The sequence below is a fragment of the Panthera tigris genome, chromosome D2 (genome assembly GCF_018350195.1).
Source record: "Panthera tigris isolate Pti1 chromosome D2, P.tigris_Pti1_mat1.1, whole genome shotgun sequence".
NCBI lineage: Eukaryota > Metazoa > Chordata > Mammalia > Carnivora > Felidae > Panthera > Panthera tigris.
Window position 1 is genome coordinate 31022639 of NC_056670.1, and position 25037 is coordinate 31047675.

Sequence of the window (25037 nt, forward strand, 5' to 3'; positions counted from 1 at the left end):
TTTTCAAATGTCAACAAAGGAAACACGGCAATATTCAAATAATTACTCTTTTCTCTTAAAAACCTGCTTATCCATTGTAAGTCCACGTATCTGCCAACTTCATGTGTGATTTCATGATCCTGGCTTTCACTTTTAAAATTAGGTCACTGTACTGCTTTGCGAGAGAATTATATGCGTAGGTCGGTACACCCTCTGATTATAACAAATATATTTTGTAACCCCCATAACCAGAGAGTGTGAGGTCTGGTTGATTTGAGACGTACTGGTCTGCCAAGAACAAAACCTGTAGGAACAAATAGATCTGAGGCTCCTGGACAAGACTTGATAAGGCCTAGGGTGCCCATATGGGGCAAGGGGAACTTTAGAAAGACTGACCAACCATGAGGATGGGGTCCCGGTGGGGAAGGAAGTGAGGCGAAGAGCAACACGGTGAGGGGGCTGGGCTTGGTTTAGCCAGTCACAGAGCCCAGATTTGGATCTCAACTGAGCTCATCCTAGACATGCGTGGTTCAGATTAAACTGATGTTCTTGGGTCCCTCTTGTGGGTCTGGGCCTGTGTTGGGTACACATGTTCCCCTCCCGAGGTACCACCACAGCCCTGGGGTAGATGCTATTAACCCTTGTTTGACAGCCGAGGAAGCCCAGGCTCAGCCCAGCAGACTGAGTTGTCTGAGGCCAAGTAGTAATCTCTGGGTGGAAGCCGCTCTGCCTGCCTTCAAAGCCATTTTGTCAGCACAGCCCCAGCTGGTTTCCTTCTGCCCCAGGAAGTTTGTATTTGTTTGCTTTCTGATAAGCAGTCACTCTGGTTTTGATGCTTTGCTAGGAGTGATCACGCAGCCTAGACGGCAATGGGTGGCTTCCTCAGGAAAAGCGGGCTTCCTTGGGAAATGACTCTTGTTTCTCAGGGCTCGGCCGCTCCCACTTTTGGCACCTGGGACATGTACCTCAGTGGCCCACTGCACCTTGCAGTCTATCCCAGAGCGGCAGCCTCTGGGCACATGCTCCCGGCCTCAGGTGCTCCCATGTCTGGCTGGCCCTTAGCACTCCTTCTTCTCAAGGCCACTTCTGTTTGTGTTGGCTGGTTCCGTTGTGTCACCCCAATCTGCTGCTGTTGCCTAGTTTCCCACCTCTCCTTGGGGAGGGCATTTTAGACTCCATGAACAGAGGTCCTGCGGGGGGCTTTCCTGTGGGCCCTTCCTTTCCAGGAGGGGTTCAGAAGCTACGAGGACATCTGCCCACAGCCCTGTCTTGAGGTGAGCTTCCACAGAAGGTCCCCAGTTGGGAGGGGAGGTGTCAGGGACAGGAATGGAGTCATGGGTAGCATGTTCCTGCGTTTTGGAGTGGGGCATGTGTCCTCATGGATGGGGGGAAGGCTGTCACTAACTTGGCCATGGATAGCTGTCATTTTAAGCAGCACCAGATTCGCTGGCAAGAATTGTTTTGAAAGAAGCCGTGTAGGGAAAAAAAAATCCCAGACCATATTCCTTCTCACTCTGCCCCCTGGCACCCCAAGCCCTCTGTCATCAGCATGAATTTCAGTCCCTCACCTGGTTCCCCCTAGGTATTCCCAGTCCCTCCCAAGTGTTTGTTACCCTGAAAGGCACCATGACGCCACCAACGTGGGGAGCATTAGTTCTCCTCCTCACCCCTCTAAATATTCACCACCCCCCTTAAACCATCCCAAACATACGGTCTTAATAAAAACACCATGCTTTCTCTGCAAGCAGGGCATCCTGGGAAGTACTTCTCAAACTTTCTGGTGCATGTCTATCACCAGGGGGTCTTGTTTAAACGTACCCTCGGATTCAGTCTTCTGGAGTGGGGTTCCAAGATCCAGCATTTCTAGCAAGCTTCCAGGTGATGCCAGTGGTGCTCCTTGGGAAACCACACTCTGGGTGTGGAAGTCACCCCACCTCTGTCTCCCACCAGCCAGCGAAGCCTCTCCTAGCGAAGCCCCTACTGTGGGAGTGTCTGATGGGGGCAGAGGGGAAGCAAAACTGCCCGTGTCCCTTCTTGAGCCCCCTCTTCTTTTTTCCCATCCCTCTTCCCTCGGCACTGTAATTCCCTCTTTTATTTGTATCTTCTTTGTTCTCATTCCTCTTGCTTTCTCCCAAGGGCCCATCAGTATAGCTAGGACATGTGAGGTCGATAGGCAGTGGGGATTTTGTTCCATTTTGGTATAATGTGATTCCCCTGTGAAAGCTGAAATTATCTCCCTTAATCCCCATGCATCTTTTATCTTTGGCAGCTTTCTACTTGATGTTTCTCTTGTAATCCCTGATGTTATTGTATAGTTAAGGGGAGTGTGGGGTAGAGGAGCAGGGGGCCTGAAGTCTCTCTCTCTCTCTGTTTCTCTCTCTCTGTCTCTCTCTCTCTCTCTCTCTCTCTCTCACACACACACACACACACACACACACACACACACACACAGATACAACTTCTGTGCTCTGCAAGGAACTTCCAAGAGTCAAGTTCCTTTCTGGCCCTTGGTTTCTTCATACATATACTATGGGGTTGTGCTGGCAAATAGGGGAAGGTTCCTCTCCCTCTAACATTCTTTGAGCTTAATAAATCAACCAGCATATTTTCGTTTCTCCCTACAAAATCTGGGGCTTTAACTTGCCATCCAACTCTACCCCATGCTTCTGTGTGTCTTCTGAGTGATCACTTACCTTCTCTGAGCCTTTGCACCCTCGTTTACAAGTTGGGAGATGATGAGAGTCACCTGATCTGGGCAAGTTAGGACACAAACAGGGCCCCGGATGTGAAGGTGCCTATCATAGTTCTTGGCAAAATAAGTTTCTTACTCAGCTCGGGCTGTTATAACACAATGCAAGATAAAGGTGCTGGCAGATTCAGTTTTGGGTGAGGAGCCTCTTTCTGGCTTGCAAACTGCTGCCATGGCATCATGTGCTCAAGTGACCTCCTCTTTGTATGTGATTGGAGAGCGAGAGAGCTCTGGTGTCTCTTCCTTTTCTTGGAAGGACACTAATCCCATTGCCGGGGCTCTGCCCTCATGATCTCATCTAAACCCAATGACTTCCCAGAAGCCTCACCACCACATTGGGGGTTAGGGCTTCAACATACGAATTTTTGGGGGGGGGGAAACAAACATTTAGTCCACAACAATAAGGATTAGTCAATGAGGCCGAATTGGTTGGTTCATCTGGGAAGAATGAACAGACCGTTCACGATGCATGAGGAGCAGTGAAGTCGCACCACAGAGGTGTGGGGAGGAACCAGAGATGGACCCTGTCCTCCAGTCAGCTGGCACAGAGATTTTAGAGTAAAGGATGAGAGGTGGCAGCTAAGAAAGAGACCAGGGAGAGCAGATCCTGGGATGTGAAGAAGAAATAAAACACAGGGGTGGAAGTGGGGGGTGTGGGGAGAACGTGCCTGGAATCCCAAAGTAACTCTTGATGAGTAGGCATCGGCTGGAGGTCCCAGGACATTTTTCTGACCCTCCGACGCTGAGAATGCGAGTCTGCTGGGAGACGGCAGCAAGAGCGGTAAGGGTCTGGGGATGCCAGAGCCTGATGCAGGAGCTCTGAGAGGCAGACGTATCTCGGACTTCACATGGGGTGGGGCTGAGGGCAAGGAAGCCCAGGGATAACTTGCTTGACTCTTTCAGAGTCTTCACCATTCTGGCTGGGAGTTTGGGAAATGCTGAGGGGGTGTGCAGAGAAGGGCCGGGCGATAAGGGATTTCATCCTTTTTTTTTTTTTTTTAACGTTTATTTATTTTTGAGACAGAGAAAGACAGAGCATGAATGGGGGAGGGACAGAGAGAGGGAGGAGACACAGGCTCCAGGCTCTGAGCTGCCAGCACAGAGCCCCACGCGGGACTCGAACTCACAGACCGCGAGATCATGACCTGAGCCGAAGTCGGCCTAGGGATTCCATCCTTGAGAGCACTGGAGGAGTGACGATGGCGGTGATGCCACCCTAAGTTAGCGTCAGGAAGACATTTGCAAGGGGATGGAATTGGGTACCCTCGATTGGTGTCATCTTTGTTAAAATTTCAAGATTCCGCCTAGGGGTCGTTCTAAAAATCGGTTGCAGAAAAATACCGTATGCTGATCGCTATCAGTTACATGTCACTGTGGTGCCTTTGATTCTGCTGTATTAGTGTCGTGGGTAAGTCATGCAAAATGTGTTTGAGACTTAGCTATTTCACCTGGAAATGAAGGGAGAAGGGGCAAATCTCTGAGTCACCTATTAAAATCCCAAAGGTCTCTCTAGAGACCCATCTTGGGTGGTTGCCTTGGATCAACCTGTACAGTGCTCGGCAGGCTGACTCTCCAGGGCCTCCAAATGACCAAATGTGACCAGGAAGTTCGTTTTTATAACCAACGTCTAGCCTTAAGGAGAAGTGGCGGAGCCTCTGCCTCCAGCGGGTCGCACCTCCCCCGCCCAGGGCCCTGGTGCTGGCCTCTGTCTGGCCAGCAGGCGGCGCGCGGGGCGGGGGGGGGGGGGGCCCGGAGGGGAGGCGGGCCTCTGGCCCGGGCCGGGCCGTGCGCGCGCCCGACGCCGGCGCCGCGCACGCCGGGGCTGGGGAGCCATTTCCGGGCGGGGAGGGGCGGGGCCGCCGGCGGTGGGACCTCCAATCTCGGCGGCAGCGGCTGCAGGGGGAGCCCGCGCTCCGCCGCCCTGCGAGTCTGTCGCGTGGTGAGGAGGAGCCGGGCCGGCGAGAGGGAGAGGCTGAGGGGAGGAGCGGGGAGGCGGACTCCGGGCAAAGGAGTGCAGGGGGGCCGTTGCGGCTCCGGAAAAGGGACGGTCGAGCTGGGGCCGAGGGCTCCCGGGTGGGCTGGGCAGGGCAGGGCCGGGCAGCGCGGGGGAGGAGGGAGGGTCGGGCAGAGCGAGGGGCTGGCGGATGCCCTCGGGCGCGCGCTGAGCCTGGGCGCGGGGGGCCCGTGAGTGGGTGCGGGAGAGCGCCGGGGCCGATAGGGAGCGGGCTCCGAAACCCCAGTCCCGCGGAGGTAGGAGCGGACGTGGGGCAGCCCGGATCTGCGGCTCCTTGCGAAGAGAGGAAGGGCTCCGGGGTGGGAGGGATGGGGTCGCGGACGAGGCCAGGAGGCTGGACGCTGGGACGGGCTGCCCCCGGCGCCCGTCCGACTCTTCGCCCCGCTGCGTTTGTGGGCTGGGCCCCGGGCTCCGGTTGGCGGCGGGCTGGGCGTTTCCCCGGGGTGTCTACCTGGGGGGCTTGCTTCGTGGGAGGCTGGGCCTGGATTCGTTTGCTCAGCTGTGGGAGGGAAGGCCGGTGCCAGCAGGGTTCTCATTCGCTGGCCCGGGTGCTGGGGGTGGAGTGTCCTATCTGGGAGTGAAATCTGAGCTCTCAAAGGAGGGAGAGAACCATTTCTTGACTGCTCTAGCGACTCTGGGCGGGCAGACGCGACAGTTTAAAGCTTTGGAAGTAAACAAACCTGGTTCCCTTTTGCAGAGGGGAGGCTCCGTGAGGACAGCTGGAAGAGGAAGATGCCGAGTACGGACCTTCTGATGTTGGTGAGCTTTCTCAAACATCCCCTTTGTCATAAGGCGCTTGTCCCTTAAGTTTTATTTTTAGTCCAGAGGATCTGAGTGTGTAACTCTCACTTCTGATGCTTGCTTTTCGTAGCTGAGCCTTCCTGCTACCTTTATTTTGGGTTTAATGTTTGAGATGGGTAAGTGACTGAACTAAACATATGAATATATTTGTATTTAATGAATGCGAAGAATCTTTTACAGAATTCTTGCAACTTATTTTAATCTCTCCCTTCCCGTACTACCGGAGCAGTATTAAAACTTGTATTTAATTTTGTTTGGGTCTGCCGTATATTCGTTTATAAGCGTGTGTCTCCCAGACTAGAGTTATGATTCCTCAGAAAGCAGATATCCTGTCTTACTTGTTTAAAGAGGAATAAACAGGGGCACCTGGGTGGGTCAGTCGGTTAAGCGGCCGACTTCGGCTCAGGTCATGATCTCACGGTCCGTGAGTTGGAGCCCCGTGTCGGGCTCTGTGCTGACAGCTCAGAGCCTGGAGCCTGTTTCAGATTCTGTGTCTCCCTCTCTCTGACCCTCCCCTGTTCATGCTCTGTCTCTCCCTGTCTCAAAAATAAATAAAAATGTTAAAAAAAAATTAAAAAAAAAGGAATAAACAGCTGTCATGGTGCTCTGTGTATAGTAAGTGCTTAACAAATGCTGGTTGAGTTAAACTGGTTTGAATTTGAGTTATTTTGTTGGACTGAGAAATATGCCTGCTTTGGTAGAAGCTGTTTTTCCCTCTTGAGATTTTCTGTGCCTTTTTTTGTTTTGTTTTGTTTTGTTTTTTGTTTTTAAATAACTGAGCAGGGAGAATAGCATTGCCAAATGCATGTTTACCAAAATGAAGTTTTATTCTTGGGACCTTTATGATTCCATAGAGGCTCTTTATTGTGAGAATTGCAGGGAGCCTATGGTTTTTCAGTAGCTATATAGAAAAAGAGCGTTTCATTTTTTTTTAAAGTTTTTTTTTTTAGTTGTTTTACATTTATTCATTTTTGGGAGAGAGAGAGAGACAGAGAGCATGAGTGGGGAAGGGGCAGAGAGAGAGGGAGACACAGAATCTGAAGCAGGCTCCAGGCTCCAGGCTCCGAGCTGTCAGCACAGAGCCCACGCGGGGCTCAAACCCACAGACCATGAGATCATGACCTGAGCTGAAGTCGGTCGGCCAACTGCCTGAGCCACCCATGCGCCCCAAGCATTTTATTTTTAATAAGCTATTTCTCTGAGTCTGAGGTCTCTTTGTGCAAAAGCATTGATTTAAAAACCATTCCTTTCCCTTTTTTTTTTTTAATCTCACTATCGCAGAGAATTGGTAGCCATCACTGGGAACTTGGCAAAAGTGAGTAGTGAGGGTGTTTTTTGTACCCGGTGCTGACTTTCTGTAGTGGCAAAACCTATAAGGTCTGTGGGAAGGGTAAAGAGGGAAACTAAGTTGTGATTAGTTCAGGTGTGAGGCAGAGGGCAAGGATGATTTTAAACACAGGTAAATACTTGGTTTATCCACAGATCCTGGTGAAGAGTTCCCCTAAAATAGTTTCTTGCCTCAGATGTCATGGATTGTCAGTGGATAATAAATAGCCTTATGTGATTTTAAATTCTTAGTGCAAGAGCCATATGTTAGGAAAATTGGGAGCTGTAAATAAGTAAAAGGAAGCAACCCCCAATAATTCCACTACTCGGAAATAACTACCGTTAGTACCTTACAGGGTTAATGCAGAATGATTTGTAACTATTGACAATTTGCTTTTCCTCTCACAGATCAGCATTTTTATGTAAATTAGGATTTCTGTGTGTGAGTAGGATATACCCTCGTGCCCAGAGATGTGCTTATTACTTCTAAGGCCCGTGGGCTCTCTGTAGCAGTGCTTTTGTTCAGAATGTTAACTTTGGAATCAGTTTTGTTTTGAAACATTTCTGTAGCAATCACCACTACTTTTCATTTTCTCATTTGATGATCTAGAATATTTAGGGTGTTGATTTGCTTGTTGGTGTAGAGAATTAAATTCACACGGATAATGACTGGCCCTCAAGAATCCTCATGCTCTAAAGATATGGCACTTGTTCCTTGAGGTGCTTTCTCTGGAAAAGTTGTTATTCCTACTTTTTTTTTTTTAAATTTTTTATTAAAAAAAAATTTTTTTTTAACGTTTATTTATTTTTGAGACAGAGAGAGACAGAGCATGAACAGGGGAGGGGCAGAGAGAGAGGGAGACACAGAATCTGAAACAGGCTCCAGGCTCTGAGCAGTCAGCACAGAGCCTGACCCGGGGCCCGAACTCACAGACCGCGAGATCATGACCTGAGCTGAAGTCGGACGCTTAACCAACCGAGCCACCCAGGCGCCCCTTCCTACTTTTCTTTTTCTTTCTTTCTTTCTTTCTTTCTTTCTTGCTTTCTTGCTTTCTTGCTTTCTTGCTTTCTTGCTTTCTTGCTTTCTCTCTCTCTCTCTCTCTCTCTCTCTCTTTCTTTCTTTCTGTCTGTCTGTCTGTCTGTCTTTCTTTGCCTGTGCTGTGCTAAAGAATCAATGGCCAGGGCCCGGTGTTCAATGGGGGCATTAAACCATCATTATCTGTGTTCTTTAGTTACTTTGTATGAAGTAGGAGACTTGTTCTGGGCCCTTTAACTGGGAAGAAAGGACCCTAGTTAATAAAAAATAGCCTGCATGCAGGGCAGCGTATTGTAGAACCTTAGAACCTCAGAATTAGAAGTAATCTTGGAGGCCATATGATGCAACTTCTTACTTACGTTGTATATGAATCCTTTTTTGAGCATCTCTGATAAATGATGTCTAGTCATCCCTCCTTTCTGCTGGGGAAATAAGATGGACATAAGCTAGGAGATGGTACACGGTGGATCCAGGAATAACAGAAGTCTGATAGTTAATATTTATTGAACAGGTATTACATGTTAGGTGCAGAAATAGATACTCTACATATTTATTTAATTTTCACAATAACCCATGGAAAAGTATGCTGGCATCCTCCTTTTGTAGATGGAAAACTAGGCTTAGAGAGGGTACCACAGTGATGAAGTTTTAACCACACTTAAGTCTTACTTCGAATCCCTCCTTTTCTGCTTTGCAATGCTGTCTCTGGGCCACGTTCCCCATAAGGGACAGAAGAGGTTGGTGAGCTTTGTGACTGATGGGAGGGGGTTTGTGTGGACTGGGACTGGGGCAGGCTGAGTAGGATAGCTGTGCCCTCTAAGGGAGCACTTTGGAAGTAAGTGTGTGGGGTGCTTTTGTTTTCTAGTACGATCTTGTCTGAAAATCCATATTTTTAAAAAAATGTTTTTAAATGTTTATTTTTGAGAGAGAGAGAGAGTGCGAGCGAGGGAGGGGCAGAGAGAGAGGGAGATACAGAATCTGAAGCAGGCTCCAGGTTCCGAGCTGTCAGCACAGAGCCTGACACAGGGCTCAAACTCATGAACCGTGAGATCATGACCGGAGCCGAAGTCAGATGCTCAATCAGCTGAACCACCCAGGCACCCCTACATATTTTTTTATACAGGTCTTGTTTATTTTCTCTCACCTTGCAGTTAGGGCACTATATTGCAAACTTAAGAGTTATATTCATATAAGTGTAATGCTGCAGTCTTTGAATTTCATTTCAGAATAATAAAGGGGCATACCACATATTTGTTATAAAGAGAGGGCGTTGGGTTTGATAGGGTTGGAAACTATTGTGTGGACAGGATACTGTGAACCCAAAGCATGAAGATGAACTGGGGTCTGTCCATGACAGACCTTGTATTCCAGACTACAGAGCTTGGGCTAACAGCCCTCAGCGCTTTCTTGCCCTTAATTTTGTCCTCTTTTGATAAGGTGGTTTGCCTGCCTTCTTCCACTTGCTTACTTACCGCACGTCACGGCCTGTAATACTTTCCACCTGTGTCTCACAGAGAGTAAGAGGGGTGAGAGTATCCATCGGACCCTTGCGATGCCTTCAGAAGAATGTCAAGTCCAGAAATTTTTTTAGGAATTTTTCTCCACGTTGGCAACCATTCTTTTCATCCAAGTTCTCCTCCTTCCTAGTGCTAGGGAAAGAATACTTTATGAAGCCAAGTCTTCTCCTTAGGTGGCTTTTCTCTTGTGAATGGTGCGGTGAGTCGTATGCACCATGACAGTGCTGGGTAGAGTTTGAGATAGTTTATCTAGGGCCAAGGTTCTCACATAAGTGTGATTTTGCCCCTCCCCCCCCCCCCCCCCCCCCCAACCTCGAAACATTTGGCAATGTCTGGAGATATTCTTGGTTGTCATACTTGGGTGCTAGTGGTCAGGGATGCAACTAAAGGCCCTACTATGCACACAGTCGTCCACTCTCAAGAATTATCTGGCCTAAAATGTCCGTAGTGCTTGGGTTGAGAAACCCTGGTCTAGGGTTCCTTACCATAGGTAATGGCATCTGGGTAGTCCTTGCATTCATACAGGTAGGGGACTGAGTCTTGTCTTAGAGTTTAATGGGCCTTTTACAGTGTTACTTAGGGTTGTTTTGCCCATGGATGAAGTCCTGCTTTGGGATATGTATATTGGACAATATACAGCATAATCTTCCATAACACAGTAAAATTGTAAGAAATGTTTTCCTTTGCAACATTTCTGCAGCACTCTCTTGATTTGGAAACAGTAAGCCTGTCTCCATTTTGTGTTTTGGGTTCAGATGGAATGTTTCTAGACCTTAGAGCTTTATCTTTGAGCCTTGAATCTTTTCCAGGCATGCTTTCTTTCTGAATGTCTGATGGGATTTGAGCAATAAACCAAAAAATCGACACTAAAAGCTCGTTTGTAGTATTTGAATCTGGTGTCTTATTTGTAGGATTGTCTAGAAGAAAGGGAAAATTCATTGGGACTGGTAGGACCTTTAAAATTTTGTTGACAATTTGAATGGCCCTCATAAGATAAGTACTGTATTTGGCATTGTTCCAGCCTTATTAGTAAAGTAAAACTTTAACGGCAAGTTTGATAATTTTTCCAGCTGTTGGTCTAAAGGAAGGAGGGGTTATAAATAGAAAAACCTCAGATCCCAGTTTTTGGCTTGGCTTTGCTGTCTGGGTGTCAGGAACTTTTAGTAACGTTTGCCTTCTTAACTAGGCTTTGCCCAATGTCCTGTTACATAGTTTGCATACATTGGTGGCACAATTGGCCATCATCGTGGGATTAAGAATTTTCTATGGGAATTGATTTATAGTGAATCAGGAAACATGCAGAACAGAATTACTGGGAGAAAAACCATGCTGTGGGGTAAGAGGAAATACGAGGCATCTGGGAAGATAGAGTAGTACAGGCTGAGTCATCGGTTGGATATATCGATTATCTCCTGGGAGCCTCCAGTAGTGGGACTGAGGAGATGAGAGGACTATTTACAAACTGGGCAGAGTCGAGGAAGACCAGTAGGGGTTGGCGAAACACCTCGAGGCCAAGAGCCGTTAGCATTGTTAGGCTTGAAGGGGCAAAGGTGCAGTAGTTTCTGGAACCTTGAGAGGTTAGCTGTAGGCGAGAGTGACCCATAGGATTTCTGCCACTGCCAGCCGGTAGCCCTGCAGGAAGGGAATCCAGGGGAATAAATACCTCAGACTCTGTCAAAATTTTCCCACCCTCTGATCTCATGCTGGAGCCTTTCGCTGGCCAAACCCAACCGGAAAGGGAGCCTGGGTGATTTACTTCGTGGAGGGCAGCCCGTTGAGGCACATAGAGGTGGAAGGTTGGGCTGAGGGCGTGGAGGAACCAAGGGAGGATAGCCAGTGTGCTAAAGTTGAGGTCAAGTTAGTTTTGAAAGGCACAAGTGAGAAGACAGCTTGTTAGCAGAGTCTGGTAAAATGGATAGGAGATGGAATGTTCTAGAGAAAGAATGTTCTCGCCGATAACAGAAGGATAGATTCAGAGGCAAAGTGTCGCCACGGCTTTGGCAAGGCCAGAGCTGCTTTTTTCCAGAGGTAGCCTCAGAATCTTAATTGCCTCAAGGGCCTTTAGAAATCCTGCAGTCCAGCTTCCCTTTGCTCTGTGGAAATCCTTCCCCCAGTGCCCTGCCAGGGTGTGGGATGCTTTCTCAGGGAGCTCTTGCCATTGTTGGACAGCTTGAATTGTCAGAAAGGTTTTCATTTGTCCAGATCACTGAACACGTCCATTCCGGTTAGGTTTGGCTGCTTATGAGAGAAAAACTAAAGTCATGGCGATTTTTAAAAGGTAGAAAAAGACTTCTCTAAAGTAAGAGGAACCCAGAGTAGACAATTCATGGCTGACGTGGCCATTCCTAGGTCTTTGAGGAGGTTCCCCCGCACATGGTGTGTCCCCTCCTGGTCCAGGATAGCCGTGCTGAGCTTGAGCTGTCAGGTTCATGTTTTCTCAGGTAGGAAGAGGAAGGGCAGGAAGAAGGGCTTGCCCTGCTTTTGGGTTGAAGGTGTTTTCACGTGGAACTTAGCATACATACACAAGACTGTATAAAGCACATCGCTACGTTTTAATAAAACAGTCATAACATCTATCCCCCAGGCTAGAAAATAGAACATTTGGGGCGCCTGGGTGGCTCAGTCGGTTAAGCGTCCGACTTCAGCCCAGGTCGTGATCTCACGGTTAGTGAGTTTGAGCCCTTCACCGGGCTCTGTGCTGTCGGTGCATAGCCCGCTTCCGATCCTCTGTCCCCCTCTCTCTCTGACCCTCCCCCACTCATGCTCACTCTCTTTCTCCCTCAAAAATAAACAAACATTTACAAAACCCTTTAGAACATTTACCTCCAATCCCTGATGACATCTCCTTTCCTTCCCTCTAGGGAGAACTATCCTGATTTTGGGAATAATTATTCTCTTGCTGTGTTAAAGGAAAAAAAAAAAAAGAAAAAAAGTGTTACCCCCATGTATACGTTCCCTAAGTTCAGTTTTGTTTGCTTTTTCACTTGCTGTAAATTGATTTATATGTATTTTTTGTGGTTTTCCCATGTTGCTCGGTGTTTGTGAGACTCATCCATGTTGGTCCCTGCAGTTTATTGGTTTTAGGTCCTTGATTCCCACTGTTGCATAATATTTCATCGTATGACTGTCACAGATTATCCGTTCCATGATGGGCACTTGGGTGGCTTCCAGTTTGAGGCTTTTTTGAACATTACCATTAGGAACTTTCTGGTATGTGACAGGGGGTCAGAATTGCAAGTTTTTCTGGGATTTAGTCCTCCTGGTGGAACTGCTGCATTATGACTTCGCTAGATAATGGCAGACTTTTCAGAAGAAGCTGCAACAGTTTATACTTCTAGCAACAGTATATGAGAGTTCTTGTTCCTACACAGCTTGGGAAACCTGGTATTTACAAGGCTTTTTTACTTTTTGCCAGTCCAGTAGGGGTGAAGTCTAATTGATTTCCAGGTGAATTCCCCTAATTACTAGTGAGGGTGAGTGTCCTTTTCAAGGTCTGTTAACTCTTTGGAGCTCCTGTTTTGTGCGGGCCTCTTCCAGCCTTATGCTTTATCAATTATTTGTTTCTCCTTGTAGTTCTATTAGATTTTGCTGTATGTGTTTTGAGATTTTGTTACCAGGTGCATACAGATTTAAAATTGTTATATCTTACCCAGGAGGTTGTGCTTTTTATCTGACAGTGCTTTTTTGAGTTCATATAATACATCTGTGTGAGCTTTTTGTCATGAAATGGGCAGATTGTAAGTGTTTGAAGGAATGGCTTGCCTGTTGTATAGGCAGAAACTGTGGAACAGTCTTCCTCCTAGTCCATTCTTATGGCACATTGTTATTTATATGTCCTATTATCCCATGAAGTGGATAAATCACCTTTATTTTATTTTATTTTATTTTATTTTATTTTATTTTATTTTATTTTATTTTGTTTTGTTTTGTTTTGTTTTGTTTTTTTAATTTACATCCAAATAGCATATTGTGCAACAATGATTTCAGGAGTAGATTCCTTAATGCCCCTTACCCATTTAGCCCATCCCCCCCCCATACCCCCTCCAGTAACCCTCAGTTTGTTCTCCATATTTAAGAGTCTCTTCTGTTTTGTCCCCCCCTCTTTTTATATTATTTTTGCTTTCCTTCCCTTATGTTCATCTGTTGTATCTCGTAAAGTCCTCCTATGAGTGAAGTCATATACTTGTCTTTCTCTGACTAATTTCACTTAGCATAATACCCTCCAGTTCCATCCACGTAGTTGCAGATGGCAAGATTTCATTCTTTTTGACTGCCGAGTAGTACTCCATTGTATATATGTACACCATATCTTCTTTATCCATTCATCCATCGATGGACATTTGGGCTCTTTCCATACTTTGGCTATTGTTGATAGTGCTGCTGTAAACATGGGGATGCATGTGTCCCTTCGAAACAGCACACCTGTGTCCCTTGGATAAATGCCTAGTAGTGCAATTGCTGGGTCATAGGGTAGTTCTATTTTTAGTTTTTTGAGGAACCTCCATACTGTTTTCCAGAGTACACCAGCTTGCTGTCCCATAAATCACTTTTGAATTTAAAAATGAAGTAGAGGGGTGCCTGAGTGGCTCAGTCAGTTAAGCGTCCAACTTTGGCTCAGGTCATGATCTCACGGTTCGTGGGTTCAAGTCCCCCATCAGGCTCTGTGCTGACAACTCAGAGCCTGGAGCCTGCTTCGGATTCTGTGTCTCCTGTCTCTGCCCCTCCTCAGCTCATGTGATGTCTCTCTCTCTCAAAAATAAAGAAACATTAAAAAAAATAATTACAAAAGAAGTAGAGTTTTCGGGTGCCTGGGTGGCTCAGTTGGTTAAGCGCCCGACTCTTGATCTCGCCTCAGGTCGTGATCTCTCGGTTCTTGAGTTCAAGCTCCGTGTTGGGCTATGCACTGACAGCACGGAGCCTGCTTAGAATTTTCTTTCTCCCTCTGTCTCTGCTCCTCCCCCATTCGTGCACTCTCTCTTTCCCTGTCTCAAAATAAGTCAACTTAAAAAAACATAAAAAAAAGAGGTTCTTTTTTTTGAGGTATATCTTACAGTAAAGGGCACAAATCTTAATGGTACAGGTCAGTTATATTTGCATATGAGTATGCTGTACTCGCTGCCCAGGTACAAAGAATGGCCAGCGTCCCAACAAGTTCCCTCGCATTTGGTACCCACCAAAGGTTATCTTTCTTCTCACTGTAGGTTAGTTTTGCTGATTTTTGAACTTTGCATAAATGGAAACATACAGTTCACGTTATTTTCTGAGTATCCTTTTTGCTGAATCTGTGAGATTCAGCCATGCCCTTATATAGCAGTATTTTTTTTTTTTAATTTTTTAACGTTTATTTTTTGAGATGCCGAGACAGAGCATGAGCAGGGGAGGGGCAGAGAGAGAGAGGGAGTCACAGAATCCGAAGCAGATTCCAGGCTCTGAGCTGTCAGCAGAGTCCGACGCGGGGCTTGAACTCACGAGCCATGAGATCATGATCTGAGCTGAAGTTGGACGCTTAACCCGCTGAGCCACCCAGGCGCCCCTGGGTAGCAGTAGTTTTAAAACTCATGGCTGTGTAGTTGCACAATGTATAAAATCCCACCATTTATTCATTCTACAGTTGACGAACATTTCTGTTTCTGGTGTTGGCTGTTTTGAATGACACTTCTACGTTCTTGATTGAACATGTCTTTTGGTAAGCACAGAATTGCCAGGTCATGGGGCGTACTGCCAGACAGGTTTCCCGAGTGGTTGTCCGATTTACACTCCCACAAGGTTTTCTTAATATGTAACTTTTGCATTTCGCTTTCCAGCAACAAATCTTAAATTTCTGTTACCTGCATGCTCCATGTGGGAGACAGCATGGAAAACTCTTTCCTGAAGCAGGTTAGGCACTTTTAAAGTGTGAAACACCCCTCCGTTTCTGTAATTTCCCCGGAAAGGAAAAGCCTACTGCATTCTTATTCACCTCGTCCATCACTATTAATAAACATTTGACGTAAAGAGAGCAGAGTTTTCTGTTAAGGGCAGACGTTTAGATTTGCAAAACCCCATTTGTAGCAGATAATTTGAAGGTAAAATCATAGTGCTCTGGAACTCCTTGGAGTCTAAGTAGCTGTTACAGTAGGTTTACACTTTGTGCTCCATATTGGGGAGACCTTTTTTTCTGGAGGCTTTTTCTGAAGCCATTTAAGTGTACTCCTTTGAAATGCATTTTGGCTGACGGATCTAAAAAGGGATACATCAGTTCTGTCTTGAGTTCCAGTCTTACTGGTGCTGGGACAGGTGAGGCAAATAGAAGATTCTGTTTGCAAACTCTAACAGGAAGGACCAGAGGACAAAAACAAGAATGCCATGGGAGACCTGCTCCTTGGCTAGCTGCATTGCAGCCAGGGCAGACGAAGGCCTAAGGTTATATTGCCCAGCCCTTTTTGATAAGCTTGTGATTTCAGATGCTTTCCCAAGACTCGTAACTATAGCAGTCAACAGCAATCTGTCCAGATGCCTGAAATCAGCCTTATGATCTGTAAACATAAGTGGATAACCAGTTTAGTCTTGTTTTGTAAGTAAGAGGACACTTGTAATCTTCTGATCGAATTAAATAGTGGAAGGCCGAGAGTTGATGTAACATGTGTCTTATTAAATGGAGGAACAGCTCACTGGTCGCCGGCGTCTTCCTACCATCCTCTGTAAGAAAACACAATGTAGGGGTGCCTGGGCGGCTCAATCGGTTAAGTGTCCTACTTCCGCTTGGGTCATGGTCTCACTGTCCGTGAGTTCGGGGCCCTGCGTCCGGCTCTGGGCTGACAGCTCAGAGCCTGGAGCCTGTTTCAGATTCTGTGTCTCCCTATGTCTCTGCCCCTTCCCCACTCACACTCTGTCTCTGAAAAATGAATAAACCTTAAAAAAAATTAAAAAAAAAAAAGAAAAAAAGAAAACACTATGTAGGCATGGGAATCAAACCACTTACAGCCTCTCCCCGCTCTATCTGTGGGACTTTGCTTGAGACATTGCAAAGGTTACTTGTCCTTGCTGCTTACTGAAAAGGAAAGGGGAATGTTTCCTCACAGAGATTCCAATTCCTCAAATACTTAGTGTTTATTATCTGCGGTTGCTTTCTTATTGCCTTACTGCACTGAATACTCACAGCAGCCCTGAGAGTAGATAGATGGGGGTATCTTTTTGTCCGGTGAACTTTTTGTTGAATTATAGCAATGGCATCTGTTTTTGCAGATGAGCAAAATCCTGCTGCATCGAGACTTAGTAATGTGCCAGAGGCCACACAGAGCTAAAATTAGAGTAGAAGCTTTTGATTACCATTCCAGACTTTCCAGGGCACCATGGCTGCCTATAGAACACTAGTAACAGGCCACTCGGCGATCCCACAGAAGTCGTGACGAGTGTCAGTTCAGCACGGCACTCAGAGGTGGCTGTCCCTTTCACATACCCCGGGTAGTGGCTGGAGTGTGTGTTTATGAGCTGCCAAAGGAGAAAGTGTTTTTTAAAAACCTCATCTAAAAATGTAGCAGTTAATAATTCTGTTTATAAACTCTTAAAAATACATACCGTAAGACAATAGTGATCCTCTTTGTCTAGTTTGTATATAATTTCTAAGTTAGTTTTAGACATCTAGGGTTGATTTCATTTGGAGTCCAAAGCTTTATTCTGTGTTTCTGGAATTGCAGAGTTTCTGCTGGTTTTTGGCCCATATGGCAACTTGTTTTCAGAAAGGCTTTTGGGTTTTTGGGGGGTTTTTTTGTGGTTTTTTTTTGTTTTTGTTTTTAAAGAAAGCCTGTGGATCTTAGGTGGTTGGTCTTAGCTACGTTTGGTAGACAGAGATGAAATTGCTGGGTCATAATGCCCCCCCCCTTTTTTTTTTTAAAGTGTACAGTTCATCAATTTTTTATCGTGTTCTCATAGTTGTGCAGCCATCCCCACAATCTCAGAACATTTTCAGAAGAAACCCCCCAGTTGTAACACTTACTCCCTTATGTGGCTGCAGTCCCCGGGCCTGGAAGCCGCTACCCTGCTTGTTGTCTGCACATATCCTTATTCCGAGTGCTGCATACACACAGAATTCTACAGTGTCTGGTCTTTCATGATCAGCTGTTTTCCTTAGCATGGTGTTTTGAGGGGTCATCCTGTTGTAACATGGATCAGAATGTCGTTCCTTTTTATTATAGTGCTGAGGCTTGTCCTGGAGAATTTGAAGTAATGGATGCTACTTCTCCTACAGGGAACACAGGAGTCTTGGGTTTACTTTACATATAATAGAATACTTCTGTGATTCGTTTTAGAGAGGGGGTCATTAACCTGGGGAAGATGGACCCCAGTGATGGCTTTTAGGATGTCCTGAGCCCTTTGTAATTATCTTCAGGTTTCATGTTCCCAAGCATTTTTTTTGTGGGGAAGTTTGGGGACTGAGAGTTTTTAGCTTTTGTTAAAAGATAATTTTCAAAGGGTGCCTGGGTGATTCAGTTGGCTAAGCCTTTGACTCTTGATCTCAGCCTAGGTCCTTTTTTTGTTGTTGCTGAAAAAAATTTTTTTTAATGTTTTATTTAATTTTGAGAGAGAGAGAGAGAAAGTGTGTGTGAGCTGGGGAGGGGCAGACAGCGAGGGAGACTCAGAATGTGAAGCAGGCTCCAGGCTCCGAGCTGTCAGCACAGCGCCCGATGCAGGGCTCGAACTCACGAGTTGTGAGATCATGACCTGACCTGAAGTCAGGTGCTTAACCGACTGAGCCACCCAGGCGCCCCTCAGCTCAGGTCTTGATCTCAGGATCATGAGTTCAAGCCCCACGTTGGGCCCTATGCTAAGCAGGGAGCCTACTTAAAAAAAAATTCACAAAAGGTAAAATCATGACACTGAAACAAATACAAAATGAACACACATTAAAATTTTACTTTGCTTATAAAGAGGAAACCAGGCAGATGTTCTAACCAGTTTGAAAGAAAGGTCCAAAGAACAGACACATTTTTTATTTATTTTTTTTATTTTTTATTTTTTTCAATATATGAAGTTTATTGTCAAATTGGTTTCCATACAACACCCAGTGCTCATCCCAAAAGGTGCCCTCCTCAATACCCATCACCTACCCTCCCCTCCCTCCCACCCCCCATCAACTCTCAGTTTGTTCTCAGTTTTTAAGAGTCTCTTATGCTTTGGCTCTCTTCCACTCTAACCTCTTTTTTTTTTTCCTTCCCCTCTCCCATGGGTTTCTGTTAAGTTTCTCAGGATCCACATAAGAGTGAAACCATATGATATCTGTCTTTCTCTGTATGGCTTATTTCACTTAGCATAACACTCTCCAGTTCCATCCATGTTGCTACAAAGGGCCATATTTCGTTCTTTCTCATTGCCACGTAGTACTCCATTGTGTATATAAACCACAATTTTTTTATCCATTCATCAGTTGATGGACATTTAGACTCTTTCCATAATTTGGCTATTGTTGAGAGTGCTGCTATAAACATTGGGGTACAGGTGCCCCTATGCATCAGTACTCCTGTATCCCTTGGGTAAATTCCTAGCAGTGCTATTGCTGGGTCATAGAGTAGATCTATTTTTAATTTTTTGAGGAACCTCCACTCTGTTTTCCAGAGTGGCTGCACCAATTTGCATTCCCACCAACAGTGCAAGAGGGTTCCCGTTTCTCCACATCCTCTCCAGCATCTATAGTCTCCTGATTTGTTCATTTTGGCTACTCTGACTGGCGTGAGGTGATATCTGAGTGTGGTTTTGATTTCTATTTCCCTGATGAGGAGCGACGTTGAGCATCTTTTCATGTGCTTGAAGAACAGACACATTTATAGATTAAGAACATTAAAATGAGTACACAAATGCCACCCAAACTATTTTCTTCCATAGTGGAGAGGGAAGTCACTTGAACCTTTACCACGTGGCAGGTTTTACGTGTTTATAGATGAAGAGTGGTTTGCATTGCTGTAATCATTTCCAACTTCCAGAGTTGTAAAATAGCTTCCTTAGAATCAGACTCTGGTAGCATAGAGGGACGTCCTAGACAATGTATAATTTTCCATCGAAATCACACAATGTCTTCTGCACTTTTGATGATCAAAAAAGTTTAAAACTCTTTCAAATGTTAATTTTAAATTGAGTGTCTTACCTCAGTTTAAAAAAATAGCTCCTTTGTGACTGGATTTTAAAGGCCCACTTGCCAAAGGGTGTTTTACATCAATTGAGGGCCAGTCAGAGACCCAGGGATTGGTCTCTGGTTTGTGCTTTTGAATAAGATTACATGTTCGAAATCTCCAGAGAGGTAGACTTTGCAACTGACTTAGGTTCCACTTCTGGGCATACGCTCCGTGTTTCTTATCTCTGACAGCAGCAGGACTTTTGACAATGGAGATTTCTATAAATATAATCTGGAAAGTCTAGGTATCTTCACTCAGGGACAAAGGTAGATAATCCTTTTAGTAAACTAAGTCTGGGAAGGGAGAAGCCCTCTGACTTCTTCCCCAACTGTGGTATACTCAGGGAAGTCAAGACTTCCCCTTTATGTGTGTAGAATACAGGATTATTTCTGCTGGTCCTTGCTTGCAGTCTAAGGAGTTACCATTTGTAGTGCTCAGAGGATAGTGAACTTTTGTAATTTGAAGATGACTTCCGTGTATGTGCACACTGGGCTACTTACCACGAGAGACTGGGAGTTAAGGCCGTCAAGTTTGAGTAGTACCTTCTGCCCACATCTTACCGCCTTGCCTTTGGGTGACCATCTATTTAGCAAGGAAACCCGTAATTGCCCTTACCTCAACATCCCTCAGCCTGTTCCTCTGCTTATTGAACTTGGTTTTCTGCATTTAGCATTCACTCCTAGTTTAAGCTCCCCATGGTGCCTTTCTTGATGCATTACAGAAGACAGGGGCTCAGAATCCTTAGTTGACAGAAACCACACCAGTCTTCACTTGATGCCTTGTCCTGACCATGAGTAGATAAATCAAAAACTGATCCACCCGTTTGGCAGGTTTAGGGCTGTCAGCTTTTACAAGCTCAGAAGCTTTGATTTTCCATGAGTACACTTTAAAAAAAATTTTTTTTTAATGTTTTTATTTATTTTTGAGACAGAGAGGGACAGAGCATGAGCAGGGGAGGGGCAGAGAGAGAGGGAGACACAGTCTGAAGCAGGCTCCAGGCTCTGAGCTGTCAGCACAGAGCCCGATGCGGGGCTTGAATTCACAGACTGTGAGATCATGACCTGAGCTGAAGTCGGACGCTCAACCGACTGAGCCACCCAGGCGCCCCATCCATGAGTACGCTTCTAATGACTTGAGAACATGGCATGTCAGTCTCCTTTCTGAGGCCAAGATTGTGTCTCCGTGATGGTAAGGTGCTTTGCCTGAATAATCTAGGGCTAAGTGTAGGGCAGTTATTAGACTTGGTAAATGTTTGTGGAATAGTACCAAGCGTGTACCTCTGACTCTTGAGGCATGGCTGGAAGGGAAAACGTGGACTGTTAAGCTTGTTGAGGTGAACTTCTCAGATACCGGATCTCTTGTTTCACATAGTGGAGTTTTGGAGGAAGTATATGGTTTGCCCTTTACCTCCTAATAAATGATGATTCAGTCCCTTCAAACATTTCTGTATTTGGTTTCATTGCTCGGTTCTTACTTCTTTAATGACCCAAGGGAGTTTTTCCTTCAGGCTTGTGATCTGGTTTTGCTGATAAACATTAATGCCTTTGAAGGCTCTAAAAACAATAGTGTTTTCTTACCTGTTTGCACTTTGAAATTCTGCAGAATGTGATATGAAAGAGAACCATTTAATTAGCTTTGTTTTCTGTGTTTTTAGGGCAGAAGGGAAGTAAGAATGACTACACTAACTCTTTGGGGTCTCCTGTCCTTGAACTTTACTCTTTAACCTTAGTCCCGGGCTTTAGAGTACCATCTGATCGCAAGACATTAAGACAGTGGGTGAACTGGGTAAAACAGGTTTTTCTTTTACTTAGCAGCCCATTCCTGCTTTAAAGCTTGGGTTTCTGGCTCTTCTGGAAGAACTGTTGAGTGGTGAAGTGTGTAGTTGTACTAGACGTAAAGAAAGTGGACGGAAGAGGAAAAACAAGTCCCTTTTTCTCTGCAGCATTGCAGGGTGGTGGCAAGTTTTGATTTTCATCAGTGTTTGGCTTAAGAATAGTTATTAGCCAGGAGCAGTGAAGCGGTCTTATGGATTGACGTGACTGGGCCCTCACACTTCCAGGGATGCTTGGGGATGCCTTTTTACCCTCATCTAAAAGATGGATAGCCGCTGAGTTTGGTGACTGAGTCTTCATAATATGTTAAGTCAATTACTGAGCGAGTCTTCTACAAAAGAAGGGGTGGGGAGGCTGTGTGACCTTTGGGTTTCAGCGTCTTCATCTGTGAGGGATGGAGAGTGGTCATGTACTGGTCTTTAACCTGTTGTCCCTGGTGGCTGTGAGACGATGTATCTTGTGAGCTCATCAGAACGGTGCTGGTGTGTGCAGTCTGGTTACAAATACCAGTGATTCTGCTCCACAGGTTCAAGTCAGTGGGAGAGATGCAGGAGAGGGGAGGCCGAATCCTCCCTGGGGTCTTACAGAGCAGTGGTGAGTAGATGCGGTACTGTAATTACTTCATTTGAGTAATTGTTGGGTTCTTACCACATTAAAAGTAGTGTAGGACATAGAAAAATTGTGTTGTTTGTATTCTAATCTGCACTTGGTACCATAAGAGAGGTCACGTGTGAAAACAGTTACTTGGCTGTTCTCCCCCACCAGGGTTGAATGCTTTGCTGCTGGGACAGATGAACTCACAGTGCAGTTGGCCAGTGCAGTTTGGCCCTGACTGACTCTTGAGAAATAGCCCGAATGGAGGCATACTGGATATCTGGCATAGTAGAAATGCAAAGAAGTCATTGTGCTGTGATAGGAAGGTGAACCTTTAGCAGAAAAGTGGCTTTCCCAGAATCCCGATTTCACAGTGACTCCACGGTGATACCGTGAGGCGTCACTGTTGTGAGTTTCTCCTTTCTCCTCCCGTGAGAGACAGACTCACGCTTGGACTCTGGTCTGCGTGTGGCCAGCAGCCCTCATTTGCACAAGCGAACATTTCGAGTGGCACAGGGTGTTACTGGAGCCAAAGGAAGCTGGGGAAACTAGCTCCCGCGCTCTTTGATTTTGACCAGAAAACCTTAGCTGACTCTGTGCTGGGTAATAATCAACTGAACACGGTTGCCACATTTTCTTTGGCAAGGAATCTGTGTCGCTGTGGCAGTTCGGAAATTATTAGTAGAGTCCGTCAGCCTGACAGTGGGAATGTTTTTCTTTGATCTTTAACCTGCTTTTCTTTGAGGTGGGAGGGGCAGGAAGGGGAACCTATGTTGGAATAACTTGTTGCTTCCTCTGCTGGGCCTCACAGCATTTGGTTTTCTTGAGTTCTCTTCTTTTAGGTCCGACTCCTCCAGCAAACGTTTAGATGTGTGTAATATTGTGGAGCCCTGAGAGATGGTTCCAGACATCTTGGAATTCAACTCTGCTCGTGAAGTCCTGTGTTTTAGTTCTGACTCTGCTACTGAATACTTTGCTGTAGAGCAAACTTAACCTTTCTGATTTCACTTTGCACCACCTAGGATGTGAAACTGTTTATTCTATTGTTTTTAAAGTTTTTATTGCTATTTTATTTTACATTTATTATTTCTTTGAATGTTTACTTTTGAGAGAGTGAGAAAGCACGCACTCACACACACACACGCGTGAGTTGGGGAGGGGCAGGGAGAGAGAGAATCCCAAGCAGGCTACACGCTGTCAGCACAGAGCCCTGTGCGGGGTTTGGTCTCATGGACCCGTGAGATCGTGACCTGAGCCGAAATCAAGAATCGGGCATTTCACGGACTGAGCCGCCCAGGAGCCCCGAAACTGTTCATTCTTAACCTGAGGACCATGTGAGATTATAAAGTATGAATAAAATAATATGAAAGCCATTGAAAACTTTAAGTTACGTAAATATTACTAAGTATTCTCTACAAGTAAATTAATGCTCCTGAGTGCTTCGCTCTTTCTTCTGCATGTTTGTCATGGCCCCTCTAGCCTTCTCTCAATTTTAGTCCCTCTGTGATCAGGTGGTCACCTAATGTTTGAGTCTGGCAGGGGAGAGAAAGTTCTAAGTGAAGCAAACAAGTGATCTCTGATCCTTATAAAATAGCACGTGTACAGTAGGTGCTCGGAAAATCATTGTCGAGTGGCGGGGAGCTTCAGTAGCCGTGGGCATGTGCTGCCAAGAGACCTCCTCTTACGGGTGGGGGTGTGGGAGGCAGCCCTGGGGCCGCCGCAGCCGCCCGAGATGCCATTGCTCGTGAATAAAACGAGTACAGACGGTCCGCCCTGGGAGGTGCTGGAGAGAGGATTGTTGTTATTTGTGTTAGCTCCGAGGAGGGAAGCACCGTCCGCTGCGGGCCTGGAAACGTCTGCCGGATGGTTTTTCTCTCTTGGTCCTATTCAGTGTTTCTTCTGGTATAAATTGGCAATGAAGAAATTCGACATGGAAAAAATACCCCTGCCTCATTGGCAGTTGATCAAGTTCAGTGCTAGTTCTCAAAGGAGTTTTTTGGGGGAAGAGGTGTGGGTAGTGCCGCGGTGGGAACTTGCTTGTGGAATCTTGTGCTCTTGAAGTCATTTAGGGACGGGAAGAGTTAGCAGTTGTTGGGAATCGCCTTGGGCTGGTACCAGTAAGGAAGAAACTTCTGCATCTCTTTGACTGACTTGTTTCATCACATCATAATCCTGGCTTCGCAGAAATGTGAAGAGAATAAATCATAAGTGTAAAAAGCGCTGAGACCTTGTACGCTGCACAATACCTCTGTGTTAACAGCCTTCACTGCATTACACAACCGCCTTCTCTAATTAAAGAAGCTGGGAATACCATCGCTGAGGCACTGCTTTTAAACCTGAATGTCAGGATCCATTTAGAGGGATGCAGAATCAATTCAATGGGTCAAACATCTAAAGAAAGAAAGCAGACATAGAAAAAAAAAGTGCATCACAAGTAATAAGGCGTTAGGTACATTATTCTGGAAACTTTTGTTTTGGTTCCATATCTTTCTGTTGCTATGTGTGTAGATGGTTGTAAAATGGTTTCTGTGTGTCTGTATTGGAAAAGTTTGAAATCCCATGGTCTAACAAATAACATGTCTCAGATTTTCAGAATTTGTAGACTTCCATTGCTGTGTTACTTTTAGGAAAGTGTCTTGCTCCCTTGAAGTGATTTGGGGGTTGAAAGAGTTCAACATGATTGGGAATAGCACGCCACCAAGCTCCCATGAGTTCTTGCAGCTCCTTTTGTCTAACAATGATTAGGATGATTGAGTACTATTTCGATGTCTTCCAGGCATCAGCTAAAACCTAAACCATTTGATTAGACATGGAATGAGTAAGAAGAGAAAGGCCGTGTAGTTTCCTCGTCCTTATTTGACAGTAGCTTCTTAAAAGAGTTAATATTTTGAATCCTCCTACCACGAAGGTTTGTCTTTTCTTCTTTAATATTATGCTTTACAAAAATTTACGGTATTCTTTGTCACCATTTTACATATATTCGGTGGGCAGAGTGTTCTGTTTGTTTTTATCCTCTAGAGGAATACATTCCCAATTTGATGACA

The 25037-nt window shown here is 45.6% G+C and overlaps 1 protein-coding gene across 6 annotated transcripts in view; it reads left to right on the plus strand.

The window, feature by feature from the left end:
• SGPL1 (sphingosine-1-phosphate lyase 1) overlaps nt 1–25037 on the plus strand; it is a 74782-nt gene that overhangs the window by 11182 nt on the left and 38563 nt on the right. The window contains exons 1-2 of one of the 6 annotated variants that reach the window (XM_042960861.1): nt 4594–4667; nt 5440–5501. In XM_042960861.1, coding sequence (XP_042816795.1) covers nt 5475–5501 — 27 coding nt within the window. In that variant the 5' untranslated portion in view covers nt 4594–4667; nt 5440–5474. The other 5 variants (XM_042960863.1, XM_042960859.1, XM_042960862.1 and 2 more) reach the window with 5 other exon arrangements.